The sequence below is a fragment of the Oncorhynchus keta genome, chromosome 7 (genome assembly GCF_023373465.1).
Source record: "Oncorhynchus keta strain PuntledgeMale-10-30-2019 chromosome 7, Oket_V2, whole genome shotgun sequence".
NCBI classification, from domain to species: domain Eukaryota; kingdom Metazoa; phylum Chordata; class Actinopteri; order Salmoniformes; family Salmonidae; genus Oncorhynchus; species Oncorhynchus keta.
In genome coordinates, this window is record NC_068427.1 from 37,823,308 (window position 1) to 37,836,101 (window position 12,794).

General features: G+C 44.3%; 1 protein-coding gene across 1 annotated transcript in view; it reads right to left on the reverse strand.

Annotated features, from left to right (window-relative positions):
• Positions 1–12,794, reverse strand: part of LOC118386422 (adenylate cyclase type 5-like) — a 162,932-nt gene that overhangs the window by 45,484 nt on the left and 104,654 nt on the right. The window contains exons 4-5 of the mRNA XM_052522732.1: positions 8,968–9,079; positions 6,785–6,912 (exon numbers count right to left, since the gene is read on the reverse strand). Coding sequence (XP_052378692.1) covers positions 6,785–6,912; positions 8,968–9,079 — 240 coding nt within the window. The remainder of the gene's footprint in view (positions 1–6,784; positions 6,913–8,967; positions 9,080–12,794) is intronic.

Below are 12,794 nucleotides of genomic sequence, written 5' to 3' on the forward strand. Positions count from 1 at the left end.
GATTGACCGACCACTTGACTGACCGACTCACCGACTGACTGACCAACATACTGACCAACTGACTGACCAACCGACTACTTGACTGACTGACTTAGCACTTAAATGACCGACTGACTGACCGATTGACTGACCGACTGACTGACTGACCAACCGACCACTTGACTGCAACTGACTGACCGACCGACTGACTGACCAACAGGCTGACCAACCACTTAACTGACTGACTGCCCAACTCACTGACCGACCGACTGACCGACCGACTCAACGACTGACTGACCAACTGACTGACCGACCACTTGACTGACTGACTAACTGACTAACATACTGACCTACTGACTGACTAACTAACTGACCGACTGACTGACCGACCACTTGACTGACGGACTGACTGACCAACATACTGACCAACTGACTGACCAACCGACTATTTGACTGACTGACTGACCGACCACTTGCCTGACCAACCATTTGACTAACCAACTGATCGATGGACTAACCGACTTACTGACTGACCGACTGACTGACCGAAATACTGACTGAAATACTGACCAACTGACCGACCACTTGACTGACCGACTGACTGACTAACTGACTGACTGACTGACTGACTGACTGACCGACCGACCACTTGACTGACCGACTGACTGACTGACCGACATACTGACCGACTGACTGACCGACCGACTGACTGACTTACTGACCGACTGACTGACCGACTGACCACTAGAATGACCGACTGACTGACTAATTGACTGACCGGCTGACTGACCGACCACTTGACTGACGGACTGACTGACCAACATACTGACCAACTGACTGACCAACCGACTACTTGACTGACTGACTGACCGACCACTTGCCTGACCAACCATTTGACTAACCAACTGATCGATGGACTGACCGACTGACTGACCGAAATACTGACTGAAATACTGACCAACTGACCGACCACTGACCGTATGACCGACCACTGGACTGACCGACTGACTGACTAACTGACTGACTGACTGACTGACCGACCGACCACTTGACTGACCGACTGACTGACTGACATACTGACCGACCGACCGACTGACTGACCGACTGACTGACCGACTGACCACTAGAATGACCGACTGACTGACTAATTGACTGACCGACTGACTGGCCGACCACTTGACTGCGACTGACTGACCGACCGACCAACTGACCGACTAACTGACCGACCATTTGACTGACCGACAACTTGACTGACCGACCACTTGACTGACTGACCGACTGATCGACCAACCGACTGACTGACCAGAGGGCAGAGCAGACAGAGGACAGGACCACAGTGTCTGTGTGGCCCCGCCCGTCCTTTATAATGACTCACCTCCTCTTACAGGAGTCAGAGAGAGAGAGTAGTGAAATGGTGTGTGTGGTCTTTCTTTATTAGATATGGCCGGTGGCATACTGTAATCATCCAAACCTCATTATGACGTCAGAACTAATGTTCTAAGGCAGGGCCACCTCAGAGCAGTCGTTGACTCAACCTCTGCAGAGACAAATTAGGCTAAGTGCCTCTTCGTGGGGATAGAATAAACTTGATTTGAACTTGCCAACTGTTTGGTTTCTCAGTACTGGGATTAAAGTAGAGTACAATGGAACTAATGCATACCTGCCTCCTACCACCTCTCTGGAACAAAGACCTGCACATTCTGTGGCTCTCCAGTACCAGGGTGAAAGAAAAATCCTCTCTAGACAAGGGTGTTTTACCGTGAGCTGTACTGGACAGAGCCAGACCAGACAAGGTCTGTTGTTTTCCATTGACACATACTTTTATATAATATAGACAGTTTACAGTGCTTTCAGAAAATATTCACACCGGTTTACTTTTTCCACATTTTGATGTGTTACAGTCTGTTTAAAATGGATTAAATTGAGATTTTGTGTCACTGGCCTGGAATTGTGTTTAGAATTTTTTAAACAAATTTTAATAAAAAATTATAAGCTATAAAGTCAATAAGTATTAGTATTCAAGCCTTTTGTTATGGCAAGCCTAAATAAGTACAGGAGTAAACATTTGCTTAAACAGTCACATAATAATTTGCATTGACTCATTCTGTGTGCAATAATATTGTCAAACATATATTGTTTATGACTTCCTCATCTCTGTACCCCATACATACAATTATCTGTAAGATCATTCAGTCACAAAGACCAGGGAGGTTTGCAATGCCTTGCATAGAAAGGCACCTATTGGTCGATGGGTAAAAAAATTGCTGAAATGTAATATCCCTTTGAGCATGGGCAAGTTATTAATTACATTTTGAATGGTGTCACTACAAAGATACAGGCGTCCTTCCTAACTCAATTGCCGGAGAGGAAGAAAACCGCTCAGGGATTTCACCATGAGGCCATTGATGACTTTAAACAGTTACAGATTTTAATGGCTGTAATAGGAGAAAACTGAGGATGGATCAACAACATTGTAGTTACTCCACAATACTAACCTAATGACAAAGTGAAAAGAAGAACCATCAAACAGGTAAAGCATCAATACAGGACTAAGATTGAATCCTACTACATCGTCAGATGTGGCAGGGCTTGCAAATTCTTACGGACTACAAAGGGAAGCCCAGCCGTGAGCTGCCCAGTGACGCGAGCCTACCAGACGAGCTAAATGCCTTTATGCTTGCTTCGAAGCATGCATGAGAGCACTAGCTGTTCCAGATGACTGTGTGATCATGCTCTCCGTAGCCGATGTGAGCAAGACCTTTAAGCAAGTCAACATTCACAAGGCCACGGGGCCAGACGGATTACCAGGAAGTGTACTCAGAGCATGCACGTATCAACTGGCAAGTATCTTCACTGACATTTTCAACCTCTCCTTGACCGAGTCTGTAATACCTACATAATACCTGTTTCCAAGAAAGCGAAGGTAACCAGCCAAATGACTACAGCCCCGTAGCACTCACGTCGGTAGCCATGAAGTGCTTTGAAAGGCTGGTCATGGCTCACATCAACACGTTATCCCAAAAACCCTAGACCCACTCCAATTCACTTTAACGCCCCAACAGATCCACAGATGACGCAATCTTAATCGCACTCCACACTGCCCTTTCCCACCGGGACAAAAGGATAACCTATATTAGAATGCTGTTCATTGACTACAGCTCAGCGTTCAACACCATAGTACCCTCAAAGCTCATCACTAAGCTAAGGACTCTGGGAATATAAACACCTCCCTCTGCAACTGGATCCTGGACTTCCTGACGGGCCACCCACAAGTGGTAAGGGTAGGCAACAACACAACCGCCACGCTGATCCTCAACACGGGGGCCCATCAGGGGTGTGTGCTTAGCCCCCTCCTGTACTCCCTGCTCACCCACGAATATGTGGCCAAGCACGTCTCCAACACCATCATTAAGTTTGCAGACGACACAACAGTGGTAAGCCTGATCAACAACAATGATGAGACAGCCTATGGAGAGGAAGTCATAGACCTGACAGTGAGGTGCCAGGAAAATAGCCTCTCCCTCAACATGATCAAGACAAAGGAGCTGATCGTGGACTACAGGAAAATACTCCCCCATTCACATCGAACACTCCCCCATTCACATCGATGGGGCTGCAGTGGAGCCGGTCGAGAGTTTCAAGTTCCTTGGTGTCCACATCCCCAACAAACTATCATGGTCCAAACACACCAAGACAGTCATGAAGAGGGCATGACAACACCTTTTCTCCCTCAGGAGACTGAAAAGATTTGCCATGGGTCCCCAGATCCTCAAAAAGTTCTACAGCTGCACCATCGAGAGCATCCTGACCGGTGGCATCACCGCCTGGTATGGCAACTGCTCGGCATCCGCCCGTAAAGCGCAACAGAGCGAAGTGCGTACGGCCCAGTACATTACTGGGGCCAAGCTTCCTGCCATCCAGGACCTATATACTAGGCAGTACGCACTTCCTTCTGTAGCGCCTTACAGTCAAAGAATCTAGTCACCCAATACTTAGACTGTTCTTTCTGCTACCGCATGGCAAGCGGTACCGGGGAAAGCGATACCAAAAGGCTCCATAACAGCTTCTACTCCCAAGCCATAAGACTGTTCAACAATTAATCAAATAGCCACCCAAACTATTGACATTGTAACACCCCCCTTTTGTTTTTACACTGCTGCTTCTCACTGTTTATTATCTATGCATAGTCACTTTACCCATACGTACATGTACAAATTACCTCAACTAACCTGTACCCGCGCACATTGACTCAGTACTAGTACTCCTGTCTATAGACTTATTATTGTTATTATTATTAATATATATATATTTTAAAACTTTAGTTAATTGTTGGTTAAGGGCTTGTTAGTAAGCATTTCATGGTGGGGGGGTGGGGTTATATCTTTCCTGTTTGGCCCTGTCCGGGGTTATCATCGGATGGGGCCACAGTGTCTCCTGACCCCTCCTGCCTCAGCCTCCAGTATTTATGCTGCAGTAGTTTATGTGTCAGGGGGCTAGGGTCAGTTTGTTATATCTGGAGTACTTCTATCTTATCCGGTGTCCTGTGTGAATTTAAGTATGCTCTCTCTAATTCTCTCTTTCTCTCGGAGGATGTGAGCCCTAGGACCATGACTCAGGACTACCTGGCATGATGACTCCTTGCTGTCACCAGTCCACCTGGCCGTGCTGCTGCTCCAGTATCAACTGTTCTGCCTGCGGCTATGGAATCCTGACCTGTTCACCAGACGTGCTACCGGTCCCAGACCTGCTGTTTTCAACTCTCTGGAGACAGCAGGAGTGGTAGAGATACTCTTAATGATCGGCTATGAAAAGCCAACTGACATTTACTCCTGAGGTGCTGACTTGCTGCACCCTCGACAACTACTGTGATTATTATTATTTGACTATGCTGGTCATTTATGAACATTTGAACATCTTGGGCATGTTCGTTTATATTCTCCACCGGGCAAAACCCGAAAAGGACTGGCCACCCCTCATAGCCTGGTTCCTCTCTAGGTTTCTTCCTAGGTTTTGGCCTTTCTAGGGAGTTTTTCCTAGCCACTGTGCTTCTACACCTGCATTGCTTGCTGTTTGGGGTTTTAGGCTGGGTTTCTGTACAGCACTTTGAGTACGAAGGGCTTTATAAATACATTTGATTTGATTTGATGGTGAGGTCTACACCTGTTGTATTTGGCTCATGTGAGAAATAACATTTGATTTGATGTGAAATCCAACACAATAGATCACTGAGTACCACTTTAAAATGTTTCAAGCATGGTGATGGCTACATCATTTTATGAGTATTGTGCTGCCATCCTGTTAGAAGGTAACAGATTATTTTATTACAATGGTTAAATTGGATTTTCATTGTGTTCAATGGTGTTATTTGCCCCCTAGTGGCGCTTTCTGGTACTTAGAAAGTCAACGCAAACGGGAAGTTCAGAATTTGTTTTGCACGCATAGAAGCAGCTACAAACAACGCTACGGTGCAGGTCTTTCAATGTAGTTATTTCTTGTCACGCTTCAGCCTTGGAAAAATATTTGTTTGTAAGTTCGATTCAAGCATTTAACTAATGATGATAATCTTTGTTATTGATAGTTTCTTACATATCAATGTTGGTTGCATTTACTCACAAATTGCAATGCCTTTTGTGTATGTCGTTAGCTGTATTACTTTGCTCATGCGTCATGCAAACGAATTGTAAAATATACAATACTGTAGTTTTGTTACTGTTTCTAGTGTAATATGCTTTGTTATTCTACATAGATGGTTATACATTATTAGAGTAATGAAAGGAGCAATTACCATATTGTAATGACCTGACTAGATCATAAATGAACAATTGTCCAGACAGAGGCTTGAGTTTACGAATTGACGGTTTATTACACCAACTTTACACAGGCTACTGTTTGGGCCGTAGCACACGCCAAATAGATGACAGATAACCCACAAGCCAATCGTGACCTTCTCTTGTGAAACCCAGACGTAAGAGAGAGAGAACAAAGGCTGAACCTGGTCTTAACTTCCAATGCTCCACCCCCCTGCCCAACCCCCCTCCACGCCACTCCGCCAACCACCAGGATGCCCGGCATCAGAACATTCCAGGCATTCCCGTGATTGGCAGATAGCAGGTTGATTGACAGGTCGGACCCCGCGAACACCGGGTACTGGTCAGTACAACACAACCACCTCCTAGCCTAACACAGCTGTCTGTGCGGGTCAATTAGCTATATGGTTTGGCATCATGCCAGATGCATGGTACCTTAGCGCGTGCTTTGTATTTATGCAACTTCAAATGTTTAATGTACAGCTACAGTATGTCGGTGTGAATTGAACACTAAAGTATATTCTTTTCTGTATTTTGCAGTTTCACAACATAAACGTTTCAATATATTAATTCAAGAAAAGTCACGCCTTGGGAGTTTTATTGAAGACTTAGTTGTTAGCTATCTGTCTAGTTTTGCATGGGAACGCAACTCAAGGGCAGAATAAGTATGCTTGTCATCAGCAAAAACTATGGAGTTTTTTTTAGGGTAAAAAGAAACGGAATAAAGCTAAGCACGGGCAAAATCCTAGAGGAAAACCTGGTTCAGTCTGCTTTCCAACAGACACTGGGAGAAAAACTCAACTTTCAGCAGGACAATTGGATACTTATGTAAATGAAAATGTTTTCATTTTGTCATTGTGGGGTATTGTTTGTGGATGGGTTTGAAAAAATATCTATTTATCCATGTTGAACTCAGACTGTAACACAACAAAATGTGGAATAAGTCAAGGGGCATGAATACTTTCTGAAGGCTCTGTATGTGGCCATGTCATACTCACGAGATGGCCTCGATCATGTCCACCCCCATCTCCACACAGCAGGATGCGTGGTCGGCCCGGGCCTCTGGCAGCCCAGACACACAGTAGTAGCAGTCTCCCAGGATCTTAATACGCAGGCAGTGGTTTTCCTATTGACACACAGACAGCATACCTTTCATGATCTATTTCTATTCAAATCCTATTTTCCCTAACTCCTAACACTAAACCTAACCCTTACCCTAACCCTAACCTTTACTCAACACTAAACATAACCACTACCCCAAAATAGCCATTGTCTTGTGGGCTCCCCACGACCCCAAGAGGGGGAATTGTCCTGGTTTTGCTGTCCTTGTGGGGACTTTGGGGGATTTCAGGTATCTACGAGGATAGTAATACAAGCCCACGTATTGGACACACAGACACACATGTATGCATGCACACACACGTACACAGAATGTGTTAGTGTGTTAATAGCGTTTCCTTTATACAGTAGAGGGTTTTACATACCATGATTACAATATTTATTATTATTGCTTATTGAAATGCACTTTGTATTGTCTCTCTGGATAAAAGCTTCATGACTAAAATGTCAATGTAAAATAATTCCTTAGCATTTAAAACCTGACAAATATACTGTATCTAGGCTACAGAATTCTGGCTTCACATTTGACCAACACTTGGGATGAAACTGAAGATCTGGCATGTATGTGGTATGATACATACAGAGCAGTGTTACCCATTTATAATGTACTGTCACTTATGAATAAATACCAAGTCTAAATACCATATTCCTCATGCCATAGATATGTTAAGGGTTTGGCCTTTCACATCTGTTCATGTTGAATGACATCAGAAACGAATTGTTCCCAGTGGGAACGTCAAGGTCTGGAAGCGTGTTCAAGGAATTACTGTTCTTCCTTTTCTGGGAATTGGTACTGCAAAAAGCCCTCTTTATACAGTATGTTATAAATAGTTTTATAAAACAATTTGATCTTTTTTAAATACAATTTCCCTGCAGTGTAAAATACTGTTATTAATAACCATGTGCCATTATTTCCCTCCTTCTCACTGTAAACAACAGAGCTTTGTGAGGAGAAAGTCCTACTGCACTCCATTATCACTGTTTTACACACTAAAAACAAATGGTTCTATATAGTGCCTAATAAGGGTTCTTTGGCTTGTTACCAAAGCGGTTCTATAAAGAGCCATACTCATAAGGTTCTAAATGGAGCCAGTATGGTGCTATAAAGAAAACTTTCCTAAGGTTCTATAAAGAACCATTAAAAGAAGCTTCTATGTAACACCAAAATTCTGCCATGGTTACAACCCTTTTTGGGGCTATATAGAACCCTTTTTTATGGTTCTTTATAGATAATGGTTCTGTAAAGAACCTTTCTAAATCTCAAAGATTCTTTGTAGAACCATACAGAGTTTTTATTCAGATGTTATTATTGTGTTTATTGTGTTTATTTATTATTTATTATTATTATTATTTATGTATTATTTATTATTTAAGTTGAATCAGGTATGCTAGCTCTGCAACAGCTGGGTGTCCCTGAGGAGAGAATGAGAACTATTGACTTAGTCAATCATTCTCAATTAACACAAGGCCAAACGTGAGTCTTTCACAAGACACAATCACTGGACATTGTCATATATAACATGTACTGGCATAGCACAACATATTAGATCAACTGAAATGACACTCTCACTCACGGTTGCACAAAAATAGCTGTGAACAAACCCCAAATATTAAAATGAGCCGCCGCCCCTACATTTTAATTATCACTAAAAGAGAAAATAACAATTTTGTGTGTACTGTAAAAGACACAACATAGGCTATTGTGTGTGTGTGCTTGATTCTTTGTTATTTAGCATTCAAGGCCATAAAGTTAATGGGGTAGTGGGGGTGGAAAAACACAGGGTGATCATATGCAACTTAAGAGAAAAATCAAACAAAAACTTTAATGGAAAGCTTTAGTAATCATTCTTTGTGACTTCCAGAACACATAGCTGAGAAGCTGAGCTTGTCCTTGTTGTGAAGTTAAAATGTATGTGTGTGTGTGTGTGTGTGTGTGTGTGTGTGTGTGTGTGTGTGTGTGTGTGTGTGTGTGTGTGTGTGTGTGTGTGTGTGTGTGTGTGTGTGTGTGTGTGTGTGTGTGTGTGTGTCAGAGTGAGAGAGTGTGTGATGTGTGTGCTCTCACCGCAGCCAGCTTGTCGAAGCGGGCAAACAGTTCATTGAGAGTCATCACCAGCTCCTGGGCAGTACACTGGGACGCGAGACTGGTAAACCCTTCAATATCTGCAAACAGGATACTGCAAGACACACACGCACACACACATACACACAAAGAGAGAGAGACACACACAGAGTGAGAGAGACAGACAGAGACACACACAGAGGCAGAGAGAGGGAGACACACACAGAGACAGAGAGAGGGAGACACACACAGAGACAGAGAGAGGGAGACACAGAGACAAATAGTGAGAAACGCAGAGAGAGAGAGAGAGAGACACACACACACAGAGACAGAGAGAGACACAGAGAGAGAGAGAGACAGAGAGACAGAGACAGAGAGAGAGACACACACACACAGAGACATAGAGAGAGTGAGACACACAGAGACAGAGAGAGTGAGAAATGCAGAGAGAGAGTTATCTCCAGTTACTTGCAAGCACAGTGCTCAGTATCTTACAGCCAACCAGACATTGAACTCAGCACAGTGCTCCGTATCTTACAGCCACCCAGACATTGAACTCAGCACAGTGCTCAGTATCTTACGGCCAACCAGACATTGAACTCAGCACAGTGCTCCGTATCTTACAGCCAACCAGATGTTGAACTCAGCACAGTGCTCCGTATCTTACAGCCAACCAGATGTTGAACTCAGCACAGTGCTCAGTGTCTTACAGCCAACCAGACATTGAACTCAGCACAGTGCTCTGTATCTTACAGCCAACCAGATGTTGAACTCAGCACAGTGCTCAGTGTCTTACAGCCACCCATACATTGAACTCAGCACAGTGCTCAGTGTCTTACAGCCACCCAGACATTGAACTCAGCACAGTCTCTGTTTGACCTCCCAACTACTATTACATGAACCTAAAAAGGGAGGGGACTAACATTAGGTCATGATATCTTTTGAAATACTAGTTCCTTTCATCATGAGATGGAGATAAAGAGGGCAGGGGAGGAAGGGAGGGAGAGAGAGAGTTAGAGAGAATTAGAGAGAGAGAGAGAGAGAGATAGAGTTAGAGAGAGAGAGTTAGAGAGAGAGAGAGTTAGAGAGAGAGAGTTAGTGAGAGAGAGTTAGAGAGAGAGAGACACAGAGGAGAGAGAGAGTTAGAGAGAGAGAGATAATGAGAGAGAGAGAGAGAGAGAGAGAGAGAGAGTTAGAGAGAGAGAGAGCAGAATTAGGCCGATACCCACTAATTATCAAAATCCAGAAAAGAGACGTTAAATTCTATAACCACCTAAAAGGAAGCGATTCCCAAACCTTCCACAACAAAGCCATCACCTTCAGAGAGATTAACCTGGAGAAGAGTCCCCGAAGCAAGCTGGTCCTGGGGCTCTGTTCACAAACACAAACACACCCTACAGAGCCCCAGGACAGCAGCACAATTAGACCCAACCAAATCATGAGAAAACAAAAAGATAATTACTTGACACATTGGAAAGAATTAACAAAAAAACAGAGCAAACTAGAATGCTATTTGGCCCAGAGAGTACACAGCGGCAGAATACCTGACCACTGTGACTGACCCAAAATTAAGGAAAGCTTTGACTATGTACAGACTCAGTGAGCATAGCCTTGCAAGGCAGGCAATACGCACAAGGCAGGCAATACGCTCGACCTCATCTTTACTAGATGCTGTTCTTCCACTAACCCCATTGCAACTCCCCTCCAAGTCTCCGACCACTACCTTGTATCCTTTTCCCTCTCGCTCTCATCCAACACTTCCCACACTGCCCCTACTCGGATGGTATCGCGCCGTCCCAACCTTCGCTCTCTCTCCCCCGCTACTCTCTCCTCTTCCATCCTATCATCTCTTCCCTCTGCTCAAACCTTCTCCAACCTATCTCCTGATTCTGCCTCCTCAACCCTCCTCTCCTCCCTTTCTGAATCCTTTGACTCTCTATGTCCCCTATCCTCCAGGCCGGCTCGGTCCTCCCCTCCCGCTCCGTGGCTCGACGACTCATTGCGAGCTCACAGAACAGGGCTCCGGGCAGCCGAGCGGAAATGGAGGAAAACTCGCCTCCCTGCGGACCTGGCATCCTTTCACTCCCTCCTCTCTACATTTTCCTCCTCTGTCTCTGCTGCTAAAGCCACTTTCTACCACTCTAAATTCCAAGCATCTGCCGCTACAAGACCATGGTGCTTGCCTACGGAGCTGTGAGGGGAACGGCACCTCAGTACCTCCAGGCTCTGATCAGGCCCTACACCCAAACAAGGGCACTGCGTTCATCCACCTCTGGCCTGCTCGCCTCCCTACCACTGAGGAAGTACAGTTCCCGCTCAGCCCAGTCAAAACTGTTCGCTGCTCTGGCCCCCCAATGGTGGAACAAACTCCCTCACGACGCCAGGACAGCGGAGTCAATCACCACCTTCCGGAGACACCTGAAACCCCACCTCTTTAAGGAATACCTAGGATAGGATAAGTAATCCTTCTCACCCCCCTAAAAGATTTAGATGCACTATTGTAAAGTGGTTGTTCCACTGGATGTCATAAGGTGAATGCACCAATTTGTAAGTCGCTCTGGATAAGAGCGTCTGCTAAATGACTTAAATGTAAATGTATGTAAATGCAATTGAGAAAGGCCGCCGTAGACATGGCTCTCAAGAGAAGACAGGCTATGTGCTCACTGCCCACAAAATGAGGTGGAAACTGAGCTGCACTTCCTAACCTCCTGCCCAATGTATGACCATATTAGAGAGACATATTTCCCCCAGATCACACAGATCCACAAAGAATTCGAAAACAAATCCAATTTTGAAAAAGTCCCATATCTACTGGGTGAAATTCCACAGTGTGCCATCACAGCAGCAAGATTTGTGACCTGTTGCCACGAGAAAAGGGCAACCAGTGAAGAACACACACCATTGTAAATACAACCCATATTTATGCTTATTTATTTTATCTTGTGTCCTTTACCATTTGTACATTGTTAAAACACTGTATATATATAATATGACATTTGTAATGTCTTTATTGTACAGTGCCTTGCGAAAGTATTCGGCCCCCTTGAACTTTGTGACCTTTTGCCACATTTCAGGCTTCAAACATAAAGATATAAAACTGTATTTTTTTGTGAAGAATCAATAACAAGTGGGACACAATCATGAAGTGGAACGACATTTGTTGGATATTTCAAACTTTTTTAACAAATCAAAAACTGAAAAATTGGGCGTGCAAAATTATTCAGCCCCTTTACTTTCAGTGCAGCAAACTCTCTCCAGAAGTTCAGTGAGGATCTCTGAATGATCCAATGTTGACCTAAATTACCAATGATGATAAATACAATCCACCTGTGTGTAATCAAGTCTCCGTATAAATGCACCTGCACTGTGATAGTCTCAGAGGTCCGTTAAAAGCGCAGAGAGCATCACGAAGAACAAGGAACACACCAGGCAGGTCCGAGATACTGTTGTGAAGAAGTTTAAAGCCGGATTTGGATACAAAAAGATTTCCCAAGCTTTAAACATCCCAAGGAGCACTGTGCAAGCGATAATATTGAAATGGAAGGAGTATCAGACCACTGCAAATCTACCAAGACCTGGCCGTCCCTCTAAACGTTCAGCTCATACAAGGAGAAGACTGATCAGAGATGCAGCCAAGAGGCCCATGATCACTCTGGATGAACTGCAGAGATCTACAGCTGAGGTGGGAGACTCTGTCCATAGGACAACAATCAGTCGTATATTGCACAAATATGGCCTTTATGGAAGAGTGGCAAGAAGAAAGCCATTTCTTAAAGATATCCATAAAAAGTGTTGTTTAAAGTTTGCCACAAGCCACCTGGGAGACACAC